Source organism: Acanthisitta chloris, unplaced genomic scaffold (genome assembly GCF_000695815.1).
Source record: "Acanthisitta chloris isolate BGI_N310 unplaced genomic scaffold, ASM69581v1 scaffold21301, whole genome shotgun sequence".
In the NCBI taxonomy this organism is placed as follows: Eukaryota; Metazoa; Chordata; class Aves; order Passeriformes; family Acanthisittidae; genus Acanthisitta; species Acanthisitta chloris.
The window spans coordinates 4,426-29,820 of record NW_008656794.1 but is presented as its reverse complement, the minus strand read 5'-3'; the positions used below and the strand labels follow the sequence as shown (position 1 = coordinate 29,820).

The 25,395-nt window shown below is 38.9% G+C and overlaps 1 protein-coding gene across 1 annotated transcript; it reads right to left on the bottom strand.

Annotated features, from left to right (window-relative positions):
- Window positions 1-1,413: 1,413 nt before the first annotated feature.
- On the bottom strand, window positions 1,414-24,917 carry LOC103811502 (CLIP-associating protein 1-like; the record flags this gene model as incomplete). The annotated part of the gene is made up of 6 exons (XM_009084478.1): window positions 24,786-24,917; window positions 19,142-19,220; window positions 7,190-7,293; window positions 3,420-3,511; window positions 2,979-3,054; window positions 1,414-1,511 (listed from the first exon to the last, which is right to left on the bottom strand). Coding segments are annotated over exons 1-6 (581 nt in total), but the record flags the coding sequence as incomplete, so codon positions are not given.
- Window positions 24,918-25,395: the final 478 nt, after the last annotated feature.

The following is a 25,395-nucleotide window of genomic DNA, read 5'->3' as shown; positions in this document are numbered from 1 at the left end:
CCAAGATGTACTTACAGTTTGTATCACATAGAATTGTGAAGAGTGAGTGCTGAACCTAAACTTATAATCAGACCCAATATTCATTGTATAAAGATTATGTTATCTCTGCTCCTTTACTCTTATTCTCTGTTCCAAAGGATGCCCAAGACCCTATCTGAATGCAAGATGGATCTTCTCTGGTATGTTCCAATTATCTGCTATGGAAATTAATTTCCGAAATTGTAGTAACCATATGGCTTAAACTTCTGTGGTAACCGTCTAATCTACTGATATTCTAAAAATGTGACAGTCACTAAACAGAAGAAGATGCAGGGTGAACTTTTGCCCAAACAGGCTGAACTCTGCCTGGAATGTCAAACAGTAAATTCAACACCATTCTCCTATGACATTTTCAAGGAATCACAGAATGGTTTTGGATCATCTAAATCTGACACCCCTGCCATGGGCAGGAACACCTTCCACTAGACTAGCCTGCTCAAAGCCCCACTTAACCTGGCCTTGAACACTTCCAGGGATGGGGCATCCACAATTCCTTCGGGCAACCTATTCCAATGTCTCACTGCCATCACAGTAAATAATTTCTTCCTAATATCTAATCCAAACCTACTCTCTCAGTTTGAAACCATTCCCCTTTGTCCTATCATTACATGCCCTTGTAAAAAGACCCTCTCCAGCTTCTTGCAGGGACCCATTAGGTACTGGAAAGTGCTCTAAGGTCTCCCCAGTCTTCTCTTCTCTGGGCTGAACAACCCCAGCTCTCTCAGCCTGTCTTCATACTAGAGATGCTCCAGCCCCTTAATGAACTCAGCGTCTCTCCTCTACACTAACAGGTCCATGTCCTTCTCATGTTAGGGGCCCCCAAAGATGGACACATATTTTGATATATTATCAAGCTGCATTTTGGTATCATACAAATGATCATCAAAAACTAGAGCTCTTAGTTTTTTAGAAGGGTCTGATGAGGCACAGTATCCCTTCTGATACTCTGACACCAAGTAGTAAATACATTCAGCTTTATCAAAATCAAGAAGTGAGATGAAGACTCAGGGTAAAGTGGTATGGGGTTAACAAATTTTAAAAAGTGAAAAAAATTTTAATAAGAAATTTGAAAGATATTATTCAATAAACAGTCTTTCCCACGACATACAATTTCAAGCTCTGTCTAGCTTTCTTAATTAATTAAATGCTTACCAAGATAGCAACATAAGAATGGTTATGTTTATTTCATATAAACTAATCTACACACAACAGAGTCAGGAACACTAGTAACATTACGGTGGAAGCAAAACTACCTAGAAGATAAAATAAATATTAAAATAATTTTAAACCAAAGTTTTTAGTGAGTTTAAAGTTCAGATGAAGAACAGTAACACATAATGGCTCAGGATTACAAAACCAAAACAGTTAACTCACCTTCCAGGAGGAATTCCTCTCTTTGTAAGATCTATTCGTACTTTGTCTCCCACATGTCTATAAACCTCTACAATGGCTAGTATGGCAGCATCTCTCACCTGTGAATGTAGTTTAAATGGTTAATTTCAGGGTTACAGAAACCAAAACAACATTTGCTGACAGCCCACTAATCTTCCAGTTTCTATGGAACTGTATGCCAACTCATTTCACAAAACAGTTAAAGCAGTGAGGATGAAAAGGAAAGGAAATACAACTGTTATTTCAAGATGGTATTTGTTCCAAGTTAGAGCATCCCCAGATGGTAAAAAATTCTAGAAATAACAGCTCTAGAGGGAATTTCTGGGACTGACATAAGAATAATATTTGTGGAAAAACCGTGCTTTTTTAGGACTCTATCACAGTGGGCAGTACTTCCAAAAGTTAGTTCCTGCACTCAGTCTTGACACTTCATCTTGCTTTCATCTGTTTGTACACACAACAAGGCCCTTCTGGAAAACTAAGCGTGGGCCAAAGTGATCAGCATTTTGTTTGCTTACTTCAAGTGGATTCATGACATCAGCACAAGAAAGGGAGTAAGGAGAGATTGTGGAAGGGGAAAGAACACTTAAATCAAGGAGATGGGAGTGTGTCTTTAAAAATTTTAAACCATAGTCATCACAATAAAACTGCCAAACGTTGGTAAATGCCATTATTCTCTACAAAGAATTACTGGAATGACTTCAGTATTGTTCTTAGGAGCAGTTCAAACTAAGCACACAATTGCTCTAGCAAGATACGAACTACATCTTTACTAATGAGCAACAAACAGGACAAATTCTTAACACAAGTCTTCTAGAATAGAACAAAGCTACACTATATGGGAGACAATAACTTTGCTGCATTCAGGAATTAAGCATAAAGACCTATCTTGTTTATAAGCCCACATCCTACCAATGCTGTCTTCTTCCTTACTGTATTCTTAGCGTTTCCTCTCAGACACAACTTCAGATAAATCGAGATATCTTATCAATTTCCATCTGAAGACTTTCTAAAGTTCCAATGTCACCATTATGCACTATATCTTGATTTTCACTGCAGATGTTTTTGCTTACTTAACGGATTTTAATGACAGTCTTGCATGTTCTCAAATGCCATTTGGGTTCCACTTAGCAAATAACTACACGTGATAATGTTATATTCAGCAAATTTGGCAAACTACTGCAGGTTTCATATAGGGGCTGCTTCTGGAGGCCACTCTTTGTGTCAGCAACTTATTTTTCTTTATTTTCTTTCGACATGCTCTATAAGAAACAACTGCTTTCAGAAATTACTAGTTTCAGCCTCTGAAGACAAAACTGAAGGGACCAGTGTATCACAATATTGCTGCCTTTGCAACTCTAGTTTCATCTTCCAGTGGATGGACTGATTAAGAAGAAAATAGGTTTATTGTTTCTCATGGGAGTAAATAACAATCTGCAGTATACAAGCACTCTATTAGCTTTCCTTTAAATGCTTATATTTATTTTGCCTTCATTGCTCTGCCAAAGTATAGCTGTTCAAGCACCAGTAAGTAACGAAATCCTTACTTGACTGTTGGAGTCACCAAACGCTGTACATAGATGTGGTACCAACTTGCTGAGGCTTAATGGTTGTGCACCATAACTAGACAAAAAAAAAAAAGAAAAGTATACTTTTTACAAAAAAACCCCACAGACAAGAATTTATGCAGAAGTGAACTTTTTGCTTAGCATTTACAGAATACAAACTGACTTCTATCAAGCTCTGTCTTTCTCTTACTAGTCCTTTATCTACTTTCAAATTCAAGCTCTGTCTTTCTCTTACTAGTCCTACTTTCAAATAAGATAAAAATTCTATCAGTTTAGTCATTCAGAAAGCTCACTAGTTGTTTGATTTTTCTCATTTATCAATTTAATCGAATCAGACTTCCTAAAGTATTAGTTTCAGAGGAATATGACATTCAGAAGAGGGATAGAACGGTCACATCTCCATAGAAACAAAAAGCTTACATGTTTAAGGTAGCGACAAGACACAAACACACTCCTTCTCGGGACCGGTAATTCTTGTGTTTAAAACCAACAGCAAGGCGTTCCCAAATGTACTATAAAAGCAGAAATAATTGTCTTTAATTACCAGGAGCACAACACAATGTAATTCTATCCGTATTCTATAATTACATTCATAATAGTTGCAAAAAAAGACCAAAACCAAAACAACAGAAGACAGGTCCACTGTGATAACATTAAGTTATTAAATGCACAGTATGGAACACAACACAGATTAATACTACGCCAAAGCCAATTCCTAAAAAAAAAAAAAAAAACATCCTTCAGAAACATTAGCAGTTTTGTTGGAGAAACAGCTTTTAAAACATACAGAATTGTTCCAGTTAACGCACACAAAACAAACATGAACGTTACAAACTACTGACTCAAGCATAAGTTACTATATTCTTTTTCCTTCACAGTCTTGTTTCCCACCCAAAATTTACTCCCATCCATTTTAGCTCATCCTTATCCATACTTCTGCTATCCCACTTCTCCCATACTTTTGCTTTAGATTTATTTCTTCCTTTTTCAGTTATTTCTTGCCCGTTCGTTCCGGTTCCTTCGCTTCCATTTTTGTTCTGCTTTCAGTTCTCCTTTTGTGCTAGTGCTGCTTCCCGTACTACGACTCTCCGGCTCACTAAACCCTCCTTTACCTTCTTGCGCACTCGTTTTTCATTGCGTGCTCCGACTCCTTCCCTCCTCGGTTATCTTTTTACCTTCCCATGTCCTCACCGTTCTCTAGCTGCACGTCAGGGTGCAATAAGTGTAAACGCGTAGCTTACGGGGCTGGGGATTCTCCGTGGTGTTTGGGAGGCGATGCACAGACCCAGGCTGCAGCTGCCATTACAGCCCTGCAGCATCCGGGGAGCGTTGCCTAGCGATGGCTGCACACTTTGCAGTCCAGGCACCTCCCTCATCCCAGCTGCACCCCAGAGTGCTGCAACTGCAGCCTACAGAGACACCCGTACAAACAGCTAAAATGTAGGGGATACTCATTACTGCAATCGTACCCGGCTTTCTGGAAAAAAACTCACAAAAAACCCAAACCCCTCACAAGCAGCTACTGATCGACAAGAACAGAGAGTGTAAGAGCAGCAAATGTGCATCCTCTTTATTAATGAGGTAGTTCACTTCATAGCAGACATGAAATTTTCCAATTAGTGCCCTGCTTGGTAATTTGGTCCCATCTGTGGCTTTTTGTTTGTTTGTTTTATACTTCACTGCATTTAGAGAAAACAAACTTTAGACAAGCAGGATATGGCTTGCCAAAACTGCACAGCTTAACAGCAAAGGACAGGATTTTATGGAAGAAAACATCCTCCCAATTAACCCATTGTCACAGGCAAACATGGGAAAAAGGAAATCTCCCTGCTAGATGTACAAAAATACAGGTAGAGAGAGAACTGTAAAGCACTGAAACAAACAAAGCAGACTGAAGAGAAATTTAGTCTTTCACTAAATTAATCCTTCTTTAAGAACTGAATTCTTCTAAACAGGGAAATTCAAATGGCTACTTAGAATTTCCACTCTCGCAACTTGCTAGCAACAGTTGATGTCGCCCTCCTTTTGTCCCATTCATGCACATTTATACCACCTATATTTTTATGCTTTCCTGTCTAGAACCAGCTACATTTAGTCCTTGCTAAAAAAAAAAAGAAAACAAAACCAAAAAACAAACCCAAGAAACAACAAACAAAACCAAAACAAGAAAAGGGATTTAACAGGACAAATTAAATGCTATTCAACAACCTGCAGGAACCGACAAAATGAGTTGACTTCCAGGACTTATCCCCTAAGAATTATTCCACCCAGCTCTTCTAAAGGGATGTTTCTCTGCAGCAAAGAGCCTAAAGCTCTGTATTTCAGTGCTGGAGGCACAGGAAAGACTTCTTTGTTTTGGTCCCTGCTGTGAGGATGATTGATGCTTTTAATCCAAATTTTTAATGATCCATAAACTGTCCAGGCAACCAAAGTCAGGATTCTCCCACTCTGGGGGAGTCAGCAGGAGAGCCATACCTTCTCTTACATATGCACACTGTTCCTTGGACCCCATAAACCTGGTATGTTTTCTGACACTGAGAGTTACCTTCAAAGGGGATAGAAGCTTCCTTCCATCACCTCAGTGTACAGCCTAACAACTCTGCACGAACTGAAAGATGGACCTGTCATCTAAAACTCTCGTGATGAGGACTCAGCATGAAGCAACTACCACCACATTCTTTATCAGCAACTGTTCAAAATGAAGCTATGTCCAAGATGTTCTGCTGTGCACTTTCCAGATGCTATTGCTGTAGAGGTTCAGGTCTGTATGCTGGGTACTTGGGAACATCTTGGGCACTGAACACATTACTCACACACTACTTGCACTTAGGCACAAAAAGATGCTGCAATGTCTCCCTCTCAATTAATATGACCAAAACTGCAACTCTGAAAAAGATAAAGGCATGTCTTTGTGGATGACAGTGCTAGACCTTGATGCCTAAATCCCAGTCAGATCTGTAACCAAGTCATGTGAGAAAATACCTCATGTCAGAAGGGAGATAAACATGTTCTATAGTTGCCTAACATGCTACCCATTCTATCAAGCAAGCAAAGCAACTGAGAATAATTTTCTCACTGCAGATCAAGTCTGCAACATCTTATTCACTGTGCACAAACATTTAGACTTGTATCTATGAATAAGCAGCGCCGAGCATTAGCATGCACAAGAATTTCGTTTTTGTTCCCTATTAACTTCTGCACTTAAAACTCAGAAATGGATTTTCCTCAGAAATTAGAAGCTCAAATAATAAGTTCCTAGTCACAACCAGGGTCTCCAGAGTTCCAAATAACATCAGTGCTCAAAGAATATAATCTCGTTAAACAATCCTACATTTTTCAGAATTACAGAGTAGATTGGAAGCCATATAATGCTAAAACCTGAAGTTTGAGTCAAGCAAACCTCATTACAACCAAAGACGACAAGTCAGAGGGCAACTTATCCCCACTTCAGTTTGTCCAAGATTCACAGAGGATTGTTGCCATACAGCTAGAAAGCCAGATTTCCTAAATTAGAAAGTCTGCACCTCAACTGCAGGACTAGTACTACATGTTCAAGCACAAGGTTAATTTTAAAATTAATTTGGAGCTAAATAAACTTCTTCATTCCCATTATACAAACTCAAATCCAGGAGAAGATTTGAACATACTTTAATTCGTTATCACAGTATGTTAAGGGGTTAGAATGCACCTTACAGATCATCTAGTCCCAACCCCTACCCTGCCATGGGCGGGGACACCTCACCACAGACCAGGTTGCTCAAGGCTTTATCCAGCCTGGCCTTGACCATGACCACGGTTGGGGCTGGACAACCTGTTCCAGCGTCTCACCAGCCTCACAATAAAAAACTTCTTCCTAATATCTAATCTAACCTTCCCCTCTTTCAATTTATACCCATTACTCCTTGTCCTACCACTACAGTTCCTAACAAAGAGTCCCTCTTCAGCTTCCTTGTAGGACTCAATTTAATTAACAAAGTCCTGCCACATGACATGAAAATGTCTACACAGAATTTAGCTACGATATGCAAAAAAAAGGAGAATCGCACTGTGCCAAGATTTTTATCTTTACCTGAACAATGCATCAGTGTCAATCCATTATCTTTAACATATACCCCATTAACAGTCGCCACAACATTGTGACATATTCAAAGTTCATACGTAAGTCATAAGCTCACGTTAAGTAATCATACCATGGGCGGTGCTGCTTCGTCCATCAATTTCAATATAAGATTCTGTGCTTGCTCTCGAACTTGGTCTTTGGCATCTCCCATACGATCTATCAAAGGCATGAGAACTACAGGAGAGGGGGGAAAAAATAAAATAAAAGGATTAAACACTCAGTGGACATTTTCTAGCACTTAAAAGATATTTCCTGAAACAGATTTAAGATACATGTCATTCAAAAACAAAAACTGATTGTAAGTAGGTCAAAATATTTTGAAGTCTCAAATATATTTCTGAGTATTTTACAAGACTGTCAACAAATGCATTGGGCTGAAATGGAAGAAAACAGTATCTTTCAACAGGTTAAAAAGAAAGCAAGCTTCCCATCTCAAAAACTGTATGAATGACTTCAATTTAATTTTCAAAAGGTATGCCATTAACTTCTGCATGTCTGGCTTTTTTGAAAAATAATGCTAGGCATGGTGAGTGAGAAAGAATTGGAATAGGAAAAAAGGACTATTTTATAATCAGTGGGATTTTGCTGTTTCATTACAAGAAACTTAAAAGGTTTTAAATCCTTCTATGCACCTAGTGTATCTTCTGGAAACTCATCCTTACTTCAGTAAAAGTATCCATAAAAGTTACTGTTTTAAAACAAAATTCCTCAAATAATATTTAACTAAAACTGCATGACAGCTGATGATTTCACATCCTAAAAATTAGAAAAATCAGAACGAAAGTACTTGCCAATTCTCTTCACTTGCTTTTCCAGACAGAAGTTTATAATTACATCTGATAAATTAATGTTACAGTATTTATGAAAGATATCCAAATGAACACTTAGATGAGCATGGTGTAAGACATCCTGCTATGCTGGATCCCAATCCTTCATCTGGGGCCTACACACACTCTCATATTCTTCCCCCCAGTGCTTTTGGTATCACTTCTTCAAAATGAGAGGTGATGACACCAAGTGCACTGCCTTCCCTCAGGAAATACAACTGACATGGACTTGGCAGAGATGCCATCTCCTGCAGGACAGTGATTTAAAGTCAGTATCAGCACGGGATACAGCACTTAGAAAAAGCAGTGTCATGCCAATGGTAACATTTACCTGCTGACAGCTCAGCCTTCTGTGCTAGCTTTTGTTTCTAATTTGATCCATGCTTTTCTGAGAGCTGCAAGTATCAGTCACATAATATAGGTGGAACTTCCTCAGCCCACAATACCCACTCTAGTTCAGTAACAACTAAAGTCACCTTGTGTCGCATTTGATGCCACATCACCAAACGCCTGAGAGTATTTTACAGTCGCTGCCTGATCTCTCTAGGTAGACTACTGAAAAGTAATTTTTCTTTTCTACTCACAGAAAAAGTAACTGTATCAGACTATTTCTGAAAGGGAAATCTGAAATAATTTTAGCAGTACTTAACCGTTTTATAGTAATAACTAAAAACCAGATTTGACAGCTAAAGAAACGGAAGAATCATAATCTTGGGAGGTTTCCTCAGTCCCCTGTTCCTACATTAAAAAGAGCAGCCATTTCTGTACCATGATTGTTACTGGACAAATACACTGCTGAAGTCTGAATTTCCCCTCCTGCAATACCTGAACACTCTTATTGTTCTACTGGCTCTGGATATTCCACTGACACCTTCAGCCACCATTATCAAGGCTTTGTGTTTTCCATGTATGTTCTCTTCCCTTTCTCCTCTGAAGAAATTATTGTAGCTACTTGCATTTTACAGTTTGAAAAGAAGAGTGTGTTTTTTTGGCTTGGATTTTTGTTGTTTTGATGGTGTGGGGTTTTGTCTTTATGGTTTGGTTTGAGTTTTTAAGGGGTGTTTCAGTTTTGTTTGGTGGTTGAGTTTGGGGTTTTTTTCACATTTTGTAAACGAAGAAACATCCAGAACTTAAGAACTTTGGGAGTGTACTTTGTACTGTTTACTTCAGGAGTACATAGCTGACCCCTCCCATTAACTTCCAATCGCTCACATACCTACTGATTACAATTTTGTTGCCAACAGTATGTTCCATTACCATTTTCAGCACTTCTGAACTGACCTAGTCCACAGACCATACCTTACTGGTGAGATCTGCTACATTAACCTGACTGTTGGGCAGCTGAAGGCAACTCTGGCTTTAAAGAGAGGGAAACAAACAGTCCCAGCGCCAATCCTGTGGGAACACGGCTCCTTTGTGACTAATTAGCACGTTGAGTCAGTTGATGGAGCTGCAGATACCAGGGCTCCACTCAGATCACTCAGGCAAGCACAGAGAACAGCTACTAAAAGCCACTGAACAGAGATGAGGTCACTGAGTTAAACTAAGCTATGACACAGCCTGCAGATTTCAGTGTGCACAGCTACTGAACACGCTGCTTTGTCACTTGCGGAGCTCTCTGACAGGGGGACAAACTATTGTGGGAGCTGTTAAAGGGCCCAAATGTCTGTAGGCTTGGTTTTATTTTCCCTAAATCTCAAGTTTCTGTAAGACCCCATATAAGGCATGCTACTTTCTGTTTGCACAAGACGAATGAAATTAGGCTGTTGAATGCTGGCAACAACCAGCTGGTTTTCAGTTAGGTAATTCGTCTTTTCTGTCAGAATAAGCTCCAAGAGGAAATTATTTGAAGTTGGTTGCCTATTGATGAAGTTTCAGAACGGTCAACCAGAACAGGATCTTCATCAAACATATTTCAATTCGAATTCCTCATGGCTTCATCACTTTTTCTTCAAATGTTAGATACATCTAGGGAGAGCTACAGTGCAAAACAGCAGAATTGAGTTAGATGTCCTTTCTAGGAATGAGTGGGAAACATCTCCCTACTTCAAAATTCCAACAATGTTTGAAACACTTAGGTGCATCCCAGCACCTTCTTTTCCTCATCACCTTTCTCTTTTCCCAGCTGCAAGCCTCAGGGCCTCTTCTTGTGCCTCTCTAATCCTGCCCAGTCAAAAATCAGGGCACAAGAAACTTTTGAGTTCTCGTAGGAAACCTTACCTAAACCCAAACCAGCAATTACAGCTGAGCATCAGGGATGACAGTACAACACAGGCTTTTGCTCTACATCAGAATAAGCCAGTGCTATTGTTAGAAAGCATCAGCTATGCCAACCACTGTTTCCTCCCCAGAGCCCTTACCATCCCTTGTACCAATACTTCTGTTTACAAGGTGAACAGACAACACTCAGACATTCAAAATGATGTACATGTCAATCATAAACATGAACTAACAGGTATGTTAGAACTGAGCTAACAGGGACAGACTATGGTGGGTTTGGCACATTAGGAACTATCTACTGGGTTTTAGTGTATTAAGGCTTCATAAAAATTTCCTTTGGCCACCTTTAGGTGGGTTTCTAACCCTGCCAGAAGCAGCTGAAGTTGTAGTTGCAATACAAGGGTCCCCTTTACCAAAAATCAAATCTCTTCTTTGGAAGATTAGAGCACTACTATATCCTAAAGAATGGATGACTGGAAAACACACACGAAGAACAATGCTTTTTCTTTTTTCTCCTCACAACTTCATTCCAAATACAACTGAACTCTCATTTTGGCTGACAGTGTCAGTTAGTAAGTTGTATATGCTTTCTCATCAGCATTATCGAATCAGTGTCCCTCTTCACACTGCAATGCAAATATATGTATTCGGTCATTCCTGGCAACAGCCTGCAAACTCAGCAATCTCAAGTAGATGTTGGAATTAAAAGTGAGGAAAGAAAAGTAGAACCACACATGAAGGCTGTATTCAAAGTGGTAGCCTCCTAACAAGTTACACAATGAAGTATATCATTTGTCACATGCAGTCTGGATTCACACATTCCTACTGTTTTACATGACTATTATCCATCTTACATCTTCTGTTGCCTAGTTCCTTCAACTATTTCAAAGGGATTTTAGAAAATCTAATTACATACGACATCTTTCATTCTGTTATTTATTTCCCCTGATATGCTGAGAAACATTGCACTAAATTTAAAAGACAGTGATTCCTTTTGCACTTGCTGTTTATTTTTTGTGAAGCACTATATTCCATTCAACTTGCCTTTTCAACACATGTCAGCCTATTGTCAAAAGTTGCCTACCACTTCCAGCCACTCCTCAGGTTTTCCTGTTAAGATTTCTATGTTGTTATACCACAATTTTACAGGTTTTGATTACTGAAGAAAACTTAGAAGTGTTAGCAAAAGTATTCTATAGCACACATTAATTCTAACAGACCTACCTCAAACTGACCTGCTATTTGTATCTGAGCTGCTATTTATGCCTCTTTCCTTTATACTATATCCCTAAAAGAACTTACGATCTCATCAGTTTCTTTTTTCATTGTCTTCCTTCTCTTGGCATGGTAAACCTAAATAAATTTTCATTCATACAAATTCACACAATAATTTTAGCACCACTAGTTGGGCAGTAGGTGCATGAGTTAAGGCCAAAACCAGCCTTCGGAGTCAGAATACAGCCTTGAGAGATTAAATATTTATTTTCTCTACTGGGACTGAAGATGATAAAACAAGTAAATCACAGAAGTCAGTGCTTAGAATGACACCCAATGTATTTTTACAGACCTGAGCAGCTTAACTATACGACCCCTGCAGCAAAGAATATCATAGGTAGTGTAAACCATTTCCTATTGTTAAACTTTAACAAGAATTCCTTCTGGAGCTTTTCAGTCTGTATTAATGCTTTTTCTTTTCTCCTGAGCACTCTTCGTACACCTGGGCCCATTTTAAGTCCTACGTTTAGCCATTTCTATAATCCACCTTTAGATACTCCATGTCTGCTCTGTTGCAAAGACTTAGGAAAAAAGCATGAAAGCAAATAAGAATCTTTACTGAGAAAACGTCATCAGTGTTGGCAAAAATTCTGTTACTAAAAAGAAAAGTCTTTGAGGACAGAAACAGATTAAACCTAGGCAGCAATATCTCCCTCGTTTCCTCAGTAACCTTGCCAGCTCAGGCAGCAGCATTAAACAGCTGTCATCAGAAAGGAGGGAGGGAAACAGCTGCCTCTGCAATTAGAGCAGTCTCTGTTCTTCTGGGCAAAAGGCACGGGAGACAATGGGCTCCCATAGGGGCTCCTCCAGGGCCAGCAGCAGGGCTGGTCTGACAGATCCATGTGGCCAAGGGCTACTTCTAAGCAAAGCATCATTAGCAGGCTCTCAGAGAGGGCCTTTCTGCTCCCCTCCTCAACATAATGCCTAGGCCGCAGTGAGTTTAAGCAAAAGCCATCTCAGGCATACACTAATGCGCTTCTTGGGGTCTCTCCAGGAGCTAATTAAGAAAAGCACTAATGGGATTAATGAGACATACTTTTCATCATCAGTAGCAGAAGGAAAAATAAAGCAAACACTTTTTTAATATGATACATCCATGAATCTATCAAGGTGTCAGTCTCAGCAACATGAGAAGAGTCTTCACATCTGAAGAGTTTCCAAAGGTGTATTTGAACAGAAAGAAAACTAGAAGGTAGAAAATGAATGTTCATGTCATCCTCTGAGGTTTTTTAGCTCTAGGCTAGGGTTTTTTACAGAACTAGTATTAATTAGAATCAAACAGAAACAGAGGAAGGTTAGGGTTTCTCTAGTCTGGTTTAACAGCACTCCATTTCTAGGTGTCAGTCAGTGAAATGCCCACAGACAGCAAGCAGATGGTACTCTACATCACAGCCTATCACTCCAGCATGGATCACTTCAGGTAAAATTAACCCCCACTACTAATAAATTCCAGTACTAGCCAGCCATGACACCCAAAAAAAAGTGTCAAAAAGCTGCACAGATTTTTATTTTTTTAAAAATTAAAGCTTTAGAGAATCTGTCACCAAGATTGAAAATACAAAGCAGCTATTATGGAGGAAAAAAATACAAATAATGGACTGTCCTCTAAAAGCCTTTTCTAAAAAAACGCTGAAATAGTCAGCATTTTGTAGTTTAAGAAAATCCTACAACAATCCAACACAGCTTCTCCTGAGCTCAGCAAGATATAAAATGAAAAGGCAGCATCAGACAAAGCACCTGACTTGCATTTAGATGCAACAAGGCATCCTTGAGACAAGACTTCTCTCACATAAACAGAAAAGCTTCCTATACACTATCTGAGCAAGTAAATTTCTTGAATTATTCAATTTAATTTCAAAGTTTTCTCTAACATTTGAGCTTGGCCACAGTTTCAGCAAAGACAAAGGCCAGATGATCTTGAAAGTCCCTTCCAACCTCAATTATTCCAGGCTTTATGTACAGTTGCTCTGCAAGCATTTGCAATCTTAAATCCTCAGAAGAATGTACCATTAGTCTCAACATTTCACTGAAATTACTGAAAACAAAAATAAAAATCAGTCAGGCCCTAAACCTCATGGTCCAGTATTTTTCTACATGTTACATATCCAAAGTAGCTCATGCTAATAGTTACTGGTTTGGTGTTGAGAAAAGCATTTCTCCATACGTCATTAAAACCACTTACCGAAGAGCCACATCTTTAATAACTTACATGTATAAGTCATTTACATCCAAAGATTTCAATCATTAAGCAAGAAAAAGAAGCACAAATTTACAACCTGGGTATCACATCCTAAATGCTGACTTACTCAAACAGGTATTTCCAAATTCTTGTACCAAATGCTTTTTAATCCAAATTCACTCAAAAAGCTAATGCATGTTGTAAGTCCTTACAACTGCTTTAAAAGGTATCAGGCAACATTGAATCATTTAGGTTAGAAAAGACCTTTAAGATCATCAAGTCCAGCTGTAAACCCAGCACTGGCAAGTCCATCCCTAAACTATGTCCCGCAGTGCCTCATCTACACAACTTTTAAACACCTCCAGGGATGGTCTGTTCCAATGCTTGAAAACATTTCCCATGAAGACATTTTTCCTAATATCCAATCTAAATCTCCCTTGGTCATTTCCTCTTGTCCAATTGCTTGATCCTTGGGAGAAGAGACTGACCCCCATCTTGCTACAACCTCCTTTCAGGTAGTTGTAGAGTGCCATAACATCTCTCTTCTCCCTGAGCCTCCTCTTCTCCAGACTCCACAACTCCTGCTCCCTCAGCTGCTCCTCCTGGAGACTTGTGCTCCAGACCCTTCACCAGCACCACTGCCCTTCTCTGGACATGCTCTAGCACCTCAATGTCTTCCCTGAATTAAGGAGCTCAGAAATGGACACAGTATTTGACATGTGACCAGACCAGTGCCAAGTACAGGAAAAGAATTGGTTCCCTAGTCCTGCTTGCCACTTCATTGCTGATCCAGGTTAGGATGCCCGTTGGCCTTCTTGGCCACCTGAGCATACTGCTGGCTCATGTTCAGTCATCTGTTGACCAGGTCCTTTTCCATGGGGCAACTTTCCAGCCACTCTGTGCCAGCCTGCAGTTCTGCATGGGGATGCTGTGACCCAAGCACAAGACCCAGCACTTGGCCTTGCTGAACCTCATACAATTAGCCTCAGCCCATCAATCCAGCCTGACCAGACCCCTCTGCAGAGCCTTCCTACCCCCCAGCAGACCAACATTCCCACCTAACTTGGTGTTAGCTCCGAACTGACCGAGAGTACATTCCATTCCCTGGTCCAGATCATGGATAAAGATATTAAAGAGAACTGGTCTCAGTAACTGAGCCCTGGTGAACATCAGTTGTGACCAGCCACCAACTGGACTTAACTCCATCCACAACCACTCTATCCACCCAGTTTGTAAGGCAGCAAAGAGTGCACCCATCCAGGTCATGAGAAGCCACATTTGCATGCTTAGTTATAACAGTTAATTTGACAGAGCATTTAAATTATTCTGTCCAGTAATAAAAGGTGTCTAATTTAAAGGTTTTTCCATCAGTTCTTGAAGCTACTTGGTAAAAATTTAAACACTTCCAATTAGTTTTAGATCATAGTATATGGCACTACAGCTATCTTCCAAAATTATTTCTGCCTAGTGGTTTTTTTACAGTAAGAAGAATTTGAAACTGCTACTATTAAACATATACACACATTCACATATGAAGTTTGTGTGCAAAATGTGTATCCATATTCAGACTTATACGTATATGTACACATACAAATATAACCTGTGTACCTGTGTTTGGTCTTTTTAACTGTCAATACATTTCCTTTAATTTGCAGATAAGTAAAATATATTTTGCAACATCTTGTTAGACTTTATGTGAAAGCAAATGACAATATAGTTATATAATAGACTAATTGACAGTTCAGTATATGCAGAAAAATATGTCATTACACTATACATTAAAACTGAAACAGATTCTATATATCTTTATTATATTTTTTCTTTTCCCAATTCCTTATGACAACAACAAAATTGCAAATTAATATTCAGTTCTTCTAGGAAACAAAACCACAAGTATGACTTGAGACCTTTCCCAGAAATTCTAGCATGCTGACACATATGCCCATAATTGTAATAGTCTCTTTTATTTCTGATATATAATTCTTTAATTAATGACATCACCTGGGAAAAGAGATTGTGACAGGGTAATTATGTACTCTTATGTAATCTCTTTTAATCACAGAACAAGCAGTTTTAAATGCCAAAAGATGCAACACTCAAACACTGATTTGCTTTTCCCAGAATACAGATACTTAGTCTTGTGAACAAACACATACCTTGATATTTATTGCTTTCTAAGTATTTTTGAGAATCTTAACTAGAGCTGCTAAAAGAAAGATTCCCAATTGGTGTGTCCAGATTGCCAGAACACTGATGCCAGCTATGTGCAAGGTGGTTAATCATAAAAGGATAACACCTTAGAAGAAATTTACTGCAACATTAGATTGTTGCCTAGGAAACTGAATTAAGTCTCTTATCAGGCATTATACTTCAATACAAAGACCACTACCTGCTCTTCAGAATACTGGAAAACATCTGTCCTAGAGCTATTGTATTGATTTTGCCCAAATGCAATTTAAGGCATATATGTAAAAACTGAAATAACAGAAAAGCTTTTGTATTTTTTACTTCAGAGCAAAAGCCTGTAATGTTTATGGGGATGAATATTCAGTCACATTACTTGTTCTCTGCGCTTAAGGAAATCTATACCCATCATAAAAGCATAGGAAATTAAATGGGGATGAAGTGAGGGAGTGGAATATGTTTTGCCATGACAATACATTATCATACTTTCATCATTTACTGAGTTCTGAATCTTGAATAAAAACATCTCAGAGTCACCAAAATGGAATACTTTTTATTAAAATGAAAATTAATTTAAGGTTCCAGGTATTTTATGGCTAAAAACAGCTATAAAAACAAAACTTCATCTAGAAAATAGGATTCATTGTACTTTAAAAAAGACCAAGAACAGAGAAGGTAGGTATTTTACATATACATCTTCTTTTGCTATACATGTGGTACAACCCTGATCTTCTGTGAGAATGCAAGTACCTACAATAACTTGCTTCAATAAATAAGAACTTCACTATAGTCTATAGCGATCTATATATAGTCTATAATATATAATTATAGTCTAATAATCACTTAACTGGACATAACCAAGACACACTAAAATGGCAGTTTGTATAGAAAGCTGATTCTCGCCAAAAGGGAATTTTGTAGAAGTTTTTTGGGGGAAGCTTAATTCTTCCTACTTCTGAGCAATTTTCATCATCCAAATGTAACAAAGAGGTTACGTCTAAAACCTCAACTAAAAGTACTGCCACAGCCTCCATCTAGAGAAACAGGCTACTTATGGCCTGGATGGGTGCACTCTTCACTTGCTTAAAAACTGGCTGGATGGCTGAGCCCACAGAGTGGTGGTGGATGGAGTTAAATCCAGCTGGCAGCCAGTCACAAGTGGTGTTACTGACAGTTCAGTATTGGAGCCAGTTCTGTCTAACATCTTTATCCATGATCTGGGCAAGGGGATGGAATGCACCCTCAGTTTGGAGATAACACCAACTTGGGGGGCACAAAGGCTCTGCAGAGGGATCTGGACAGGCTGGATTGATGGGCCAAGGACAGTTGTATGAAGTTCAACAAGGCCAAGTGATGGGCCCTACACTTGGGGTCACAACAACCCCATGCTGCACTACAGGCTGGTGGAAAAGCTTCTAGCATGTTGCCAGGCAGAAAAAGACGTAAGTGTGTTGGTCAACAGCTGCCTGGGTATGAGCCAGCAGTGTGTCCAGGTGGCCAAGAAGGCCAATAGTACCCTGGCTTGTATCAACAACAGTGTGGCCAGCAGGACTAGGGCCGTGATTGTTTCCCTGTACTTGGCACTGATGAGGCTGCATCTCAAATCCTGTGTTCAGTTTTGGCAGAAAGCATAGCAGAGGACAGACATGGAAGAGATATGTAAAATGGGGACTGGCTGTCAAGAAGGTAAGAAATGTTGGCTCACTTCTCACACAAGATCTAGCAAGTACCAAGATATTCAGACAACCAGTCCAAAAGAGTTTTATATAATTAAGTATTTCTACAGAACACTGTAGAGCCCAAAGGTCTATGTGGGTCAAAACCAAACCTGATAAAGCTGTAGGAAAACAGGGCAACAAGGGAGACTTAGATACCATCTGCCTCAGCTGGCCCTAAACTGCTGACAACTCCTACTGAAGGAGTTATCGCTGCATGTTTGTCCTGCTATTTTCTTCTCAGGAATCTGAGAATGGATCACTGTCAGATGCAAATCTTTGGTTTGACTTACTGGAGTCATTCTCAGATTACGTTAGAAGATAAATCTGCACAGTCAACAGACTGTGACTTAGGAAACTGCTGGTTCCTTAAGTTTTATTGAAGGAAGCAGTTTTGTTGTTCACCATGCCTTTAATTACTCTCATAAACCCTGGTCTATACAAACTCCAGACGCTTACAATAAAGCTTTCGTATTGCTGTTTCACTGACAAAAACTGAAGATGATCCCAATCTTCTAATTTTAAGTTCTAGACACCATTAAAATATAAATCAAAACAGAGTAAAACTCTGAAGCCTAGCACTGTTTGTAGCTATAAATGGAGACTATTTAGAAATCACTATTGTGCACAGCACAATACGCCTCCAGTTCCCTTGCACTGCTCCAACACAAAATTAACCAAAGAAAAATGCTCTGCAACAAACTAGACTTCAATTCCATAGCACTCTACTGCAGTAGTTCCACAGCATCCTGAAATGCTCTTCCAATGAATTTAGTTACTAACTTGTCACAAACTATATTCCTAAGCTTTCAAATTCTATTTCTTAATTCTTAAATACAGAAGTAGATAGGTAAAGAAGAGGAAGCTTGAATTTTTGACAGACAATTTGAGATAGCTGGGGATCTGGGAAGGTAACTCTCACAAATTTTGGAAAAGGACATAAAGCTAGAAACTTTTCTCAAAAATTGTGATATTATACCAATGTTAATGCCCTAATATCACTCTTTTCAAGGAAAGCAGCAAAATAGGCTGATCAGCATAGTTTGCTTGTACCTTGCTGAACAACTCTCTCATACTCAGCCAAATGTAGAATTCACTGGAGTAAACATTTCACAAAGGAGTAAAACTCAGTACTTTTTTTCATCCCATAAAAACTTCAGACTACTAAAAGCTACAATGCACTTATCAAACAGGAGGTGGGCCACATAATCCTCTGAGACCACAGGCTTCAGCAGACATAAAGCTCTAATTAAAATGACCTGCAAATAAAGCCTTCAGTCTTTAACACAAGTTAAAGATAACACTAATGTTTCAACGTAAATCCTAGAGTACTGTCTTGGGGAACGGTAAGCAACTATACACCATGAAACTAATTACTGGAAAGATATTCCTGGAACCTTTAAAAAAATCCCAACAACCACCTAGAGAACAGTGATTGCAGGACAAATTAATACTGACATGTTACTGTAAAATTATTTCAATTCCAACAACATCACTAAGATGCCTACCAGTATATTATAATTAGCTCAGAAAGCTTTCAACATGTTCTACTTCAACTGCTAGGGGAGGGGGGATGTAGATTTTACTTTGTGATCTTGAGAAAAAAGTTGTATTTCACTTACCAGTTCCTATATAGGCTTTAAAACGTCCTGATAGTCTGTTGACAAAGGCACCTAAAACATCTAATCCCAGTAGTGCTACCTGTTGAAACACAAGCAGTAGATATTATAAAAACACAGCACTAAATAATTTTTAGAATATATTTCAAATATATTAGACATATAAATCCAAAAAGCATGATACATGACTGTATCTTAACCTAAAGATAATTTAAAGATTCAATTAAAGACCTGATAATTCCTTCAAAATTTTTATTAAGACAAAGTTACCAGGATATGTTTGGAATGAATCAAATTTATTTACATATACCAGAGCAGTTCAGATTTTTCAGTTCCTGTCTTAAAATAGAAGACAATAAATATTAGAAACGCAATATTTTTGTATTTTCAGCTACAAAACCTAAACAAAACCCATGGTTTCAAAAGTTTCCCAGACACTAAGAGCTTACTTCAATCTGGCTACTTAGCTCGTGCACTAAGGTCATTACATCATTTTCCAAACTCCCAAAAGAAAATAACTGAGAGAAGCTAATGCTGTCTTCCCTAGCTGTTCAGACCACACCATGTGTCAACTTGTGTTAAGCTAGCAAAGCTTAATTTCTCATTTGAAAGTTACAAAAAAAAAAAAAAAAAAAAAGGTTAAAAAAGTCCCCCAACAAACCAAACCCAAACAAAGAGAAAACAAAGGAAGTTCAAAACACTACTGGAATTGGGACGAATTTCCCAGCTATGAACAGAAGCTAGAGGAGAGGACAATATCCACTAACATAGAAACAAAAACACGATCGGAAGTTATCAGACTAAATTCTTCTAACAAGTCAGGGCACTTTTTTCACTGTTACCTATCCTGCACACTGTTACAAGATTTCATTTTTAAATTTCCTATATTAGTTCACTAGGAACGCCAGAACCTGCGTTTTCACATCCTGTAGTTAACTCAATTTGCTGCCCATGAAGATGCAAATGGAACAACCATTTGTCAAAGGAACACCCACCTCAAGCTCAGGCATTCATAACAGCTTGTCCTCTTTGATTTCTAGTAAGACATACATTGCAAAATTTTCTCCATGAACCTGTGACCAGAATTCCTTCCCTCTCTTAGCTGTTTATTTTCACAGAACTTGGAACCATATTTTCTTGGATCACTCTGTTTCCTCAAGATCTTTATCTGTCGTAATTGTCCACACTAGACAGCAGCCCAAAAAAATCTGACTGGATATGCCCACACAGACAGGATCACATGAGCCTTGTTTCCATAGGAAACTAGACAAATAAGGTCCCCATAAAACCTAGGATCAGAAGCAACTATACAATTAAGCAGATTTCAATAACAAGCCATCCATTTGAACAGGAGGTATAAAACTTGGTTCCGAGTTAGTACAACTTACTTGGCACAATTTTATTACATGCTAAAACAGAGAATAGGAAATATAAGTGGATGGTATCACTGGCTTAAATTAATATATTGGCAAAGAATGACTGCATCTACAGCTTAGGATGAGAAAACAGATTGTTTAAGTAAGTTATCAGTTAAAGCAAAAAAAATAGGTTTTATGATAATGTCAAGGCTTCTCACAAGCTCTTTCCTTTAATGTTATTTTCTGGATTGTCAAGCTATATGAAACCAGAATCAAAATCACCATCTAAAAAGTAATGCCTGAAAGAAGTAAGAAATTAATTCTGGATATACCTTGTTTTCCTATGCTTCTGTTTCCTGACTACAAGCCCCACCTTAGACTTCTTTTCCAATTACAACTTTAAGATACCTTTCCATGCAAGTATTTTGGGGTCTATTCATGCACAAACAGCAGCTTTTCCTTCTGTAAAGGTACTTGCGGTGTCTGTCTTCTCTGCACATTTGATTATCTTTCTAAAATCTGTCTTGAAGACTTCTACGATTCTGAACCAGAGCAGCTCAGAAACTCAAAAGCAGTAAAGCACACATGCCTGAGCTTTAGCTCATACAAAGTCCTCTATGGTCTGCAACTTGGGAAGGGTAACAAGTATGAAAGGTCACAATATCTGGAGGGTAAGAAAGCAAGATGTAACCACAGGCTGAAGTAAAAGGAAACTGCTCTCAGTACAAAATTGCCTTTCATTCCGTATTACCAAACAATTCAGATGAACCACACAAAGACAGGGTATAGCAAGTGAACTACCTCTTACTGGTTTTACAAATTGGTTTTATCGCTTCTCTGCTTTGATACACAATACTCTGGCTTTCAGCATCTCCTGGCAGGTATCACCTGTGCAGTATTCAAGCAGCCCTTGGAACAAGTCCTCAACAACTGATATGGCATCACACGAGAAGAATTAAAAAAAAAAAAAAACTAAAAATCATAAGCTGAGGTAGGACTGGTCTAACAAAAAGGTTCCAAGCTCTGTGACATTGTATGGGACCATTTACAACACAGGCTCTCCACTATCAATAGAAAAGACTTTCGCCAGCATCGTTGCTCTTTCCCCATCAGCTTCAATGAGGGATGAATATCTTCTGGGATTAAAATCAATGGATTTGTTTCTTACTCTGCATTCATTAAGCCTTTTGCCTGGTGTCCAGAAAGAGCCTTTGTATGTTGAGAATGATTCATCAGCTCATTATTGTTTGAAGCATTTAAACATTGCTTTTGAGGTTCACAGGGGAAAAGAAATTTAGGCTCATTTGATCAGGAGTTGGTTAGTGTTTGAATTATTCTTTAACAAGTCAGTGTTCGGGACCATCCTTGACTTCTCAGATCACAACAAAGTTGCCAAACCAACTGAGAAATATTTTATCTGTTCTAGAAAGGACCAGATTCTGTCATGAAATCAAGATGTTCCAAACAAAATGTGATTATGAATTGAGCCAGTGATTAGGAATTGAGCATATTCTTGTTCTGCAGCTTGTTTCTTTTCCCGCTCTCCTTCCACACATGCTTTCCAGCACCGCCCCTGCTCTTCTGTGGGCAACTTTCAGACATCTAGGCCTTTGCTGGGAAAAGAAATACTGTTGTGCAAACCTAACTGGATACCCATGCACACTTACTGCTATTCTCACTGTTATTCTGTAATTTCCCACCCTTGTGGGGGACATTTAGGGGCACACCACTGCCAGGAAAGCATCTCTACTTACCTGAGTTGTGAATGACCTTCATACGAATATCCTTGGATTTGGTCATAGAATCTCTGAGCTGTATATGGAAATACAGATCCTCCAGATCACAATCTGTGAGCTAGTCATGAGGATCTAATGGGGAAATTGGAGGTCACTAGCTGGAACTCCAAAGAATTAAGTTAAAGCACTGGACTTCCTGTCACCATGGGGACAGCTGTGGTATCACTAACAATTACTGGCAAACAGAAAGCAGCATGCCAAACAACTACGCCCTGCAAGAACAAGCATTGTTTGAGCACTGCAGTGCTGGAACAAGACATATGCAACAACTTCATGGGATTTTTTTTCCTTATGTATATCAGCCAAGACCAAACATGCACTTTCTGAACTCTCAGTCTCAAGCACCTTGCAAGTAGTTAAACATGAAACAAAAATGTGTATGTACAAGCAGTCTCTTCTGTATCACTTCTTTAAGTTTCTTATTCCTAGTTCTCTCTACTCATCTTCCAGAATGCACAGGATACTCAATCATGTTTTGCTCCCTTCGCTGTTTCTCGCTCCAATTCTCTGCACACCACTGAGACCTACTCGCATTCCATTCCCTTCATTAACCCAAAAGCTTGCACGGATACAAAAAACTGCCCCTGGCTCCACAGGCAGAAGGAACCTTCCATTTTCCTAGGTTGTTTCTTCAACCCAGTCATGTCATCTCCAGACACCATTCTCTCTTGAACAAGAGAATGCATTGCTGCAATCCTCCCACTAAGCAGCAGTTGAGCAGCTGCCATATCTGCAGTCCCGGCTGCTGAAGGGATGTCATCTATACTTCAGATATTTTAGCTGACAAGAAAGCATTATTTTCATTCACTTGCTTTTTTCATCTTCAAGGGTACAAATGACACACTTCCAATTCCAATGATGTGTACGATTTATTTAAACATATATATCACATCACTTGGCAAGGAGGGAGACAGACTGCTGGCAATCTAACATAAAGTCTTGAAGTTCAATAGTCTGAGTCCAAGTTCTTTAACAAATTCAGAGCCTCCTCTACCTAAAAATACAAGGTTACTGATTTCTAAACAACATTTTGCAACTATACTACAATGTAAGATTCTTCTCTGATTTCTAAACAACATTTTGCAACTACACTTTGAACTACAATGTAAGATTCTTCCGAAAGTATCCAATCTTTGCTACTATTAAAACTACATATCAGCTGCAACCCTCACGGTCTCAAAAGGGTTATAGAATCCAATCTTTGCTACTATTAAAACTACGTATCAGCTGCAACCCTCACTGTCTCAAAAGGGTTATAGGCTACCAAAATTCTGATAATCTTCTTTTCATACCTGTCCTGTACATTTCAGTGCCTCAGCAAAATTCTGATAATCTTCTTTTCATACTTGTCCTGTACATTTCAGTGTCTCAATGCAAGTGACCACACTATGAGGGGATTGCTGAATGAATCACCCATATTTATCCAGAGACTGCTGAGTGTATTTCTGCACTGAAGCCTTGGTTTCTTCAGAGGACCTTCTCAACAGGCATAGGTCTGGGAGGTCCTTGTTACACTGACCTCTCCTGTACTGCAGCCAGAACAAGCAAGCATAGTGTTCTCATAAAAAGTTTAAAGCTTATGAAAAAAAAGAAAGGATGTTTTAATGCCCTTTCTCCAAGTTGGGAACTTTAACATTCTATCATCTCCCCCCGCATTAATTAAGAACCATTTAGCCAACTTTGAAAAACACATTAGTGTTAACACTCAAAATGGGTACTGGAAAATAAATGCTTATAACTTTCTGTTATTTCAAAACTTCTCATGATCTTCAAACTGACTTTATAGTGTCATCTCCAAACTGTTCTGTATTCCGTGGAAAATACAGCGATCAGTATTCTAAAATTTGTGTACTGCCTCCAGCTTGATCCGTTACAGGAATATCTACAGTTTGCTTCATATATACACTCAACACTCCTCCCTACACTCCTCCCCTGTCTCTTGTCATAAATTTTTCATATTGTTCTAAGGACAGTGAGCACAAAACAGAAGTATATGATGCAGCAGCACCTGACATAGTAAACCATTTTATTCTTGTCTAGCTTAAACTTTCCCTGACATAGTAAACCATTTTATTCTTGAGATTGTCTAGCTTAAACTTTATGTGCTACAGTGGAAAAAGTTCCAAGATGGAGCCTCTTTAAAAGCAGGGTTCAGTGGGACGACAGTGAGATGTATGGCATTTCTCTTTAGAATAAATATTATTTTTTTAAAAAAAAGTTGATTTTTTCCCCCAAAAAACAATATTGCACTCAAAAGCCCTTCTAAGCACATTGATGGAGCAAAACAAAGAAATTCTTTATTTTAGGACTTAGGTCTTCCAAAAAAATATAATACTTTTTGTGCCCAAGGTCTCTGATTTCCTTTCCCATTTCCTCTTATTTAAATTGTATTAAACATACAGGGATTCCCATTCTCTGCTACTTACTCCTACCTCTGCACCAGCTCCTATACTGTGAGCAGACAGGCATTCATGCAGCTGAACTGCAACCCACTTTAGGAAACCAGCCCAGCAAATGAATGAGGGAAAGCATCTTCACAGCCAGACCTGTTCCCTGAGCCTGTTTACTGTGCTGCCTCACACGCACTGGCATCAGAGCAACGAAGGTATGACGCACCATCACCATTCCGCAGCCAGGGAGAGGAACTGCTTGAATCAGCAGTGCATGAAAAACACAGGTTGAACTACATACAGCATGGGCATCGTTCTGAAAGATGCACCCCCCCTACAGCCTTATTTGGGTGTGAATAGAGACCCTTTTCAACCAAACTGCAGGCTAAGAAGAATAGTCGTGTTATCCCTCTCGACTTGCAGGTGTATTGATGTGGTGCACCTAAATCTCATGTAACCCGAGTCAAATCAGCTTGCTGAAACATTGGAAAATGAATTCAACAGCAACAAAAAGTTAATTGCCTCAACAAGGACAGTGAGAATACCTAGCCACAGGAGCATCAGAGCTGCTATTTCAACAGGGACTAACTACAGTCAGGCTGGATAACCCAAACTGAAGTTGCAAAACAACTGAGAATTGTCAATTCCACCTCTGAGGAGATGCCTGAGACTTTGAGACTATATATTTTACAATCCTAATTAAAGACCAGACA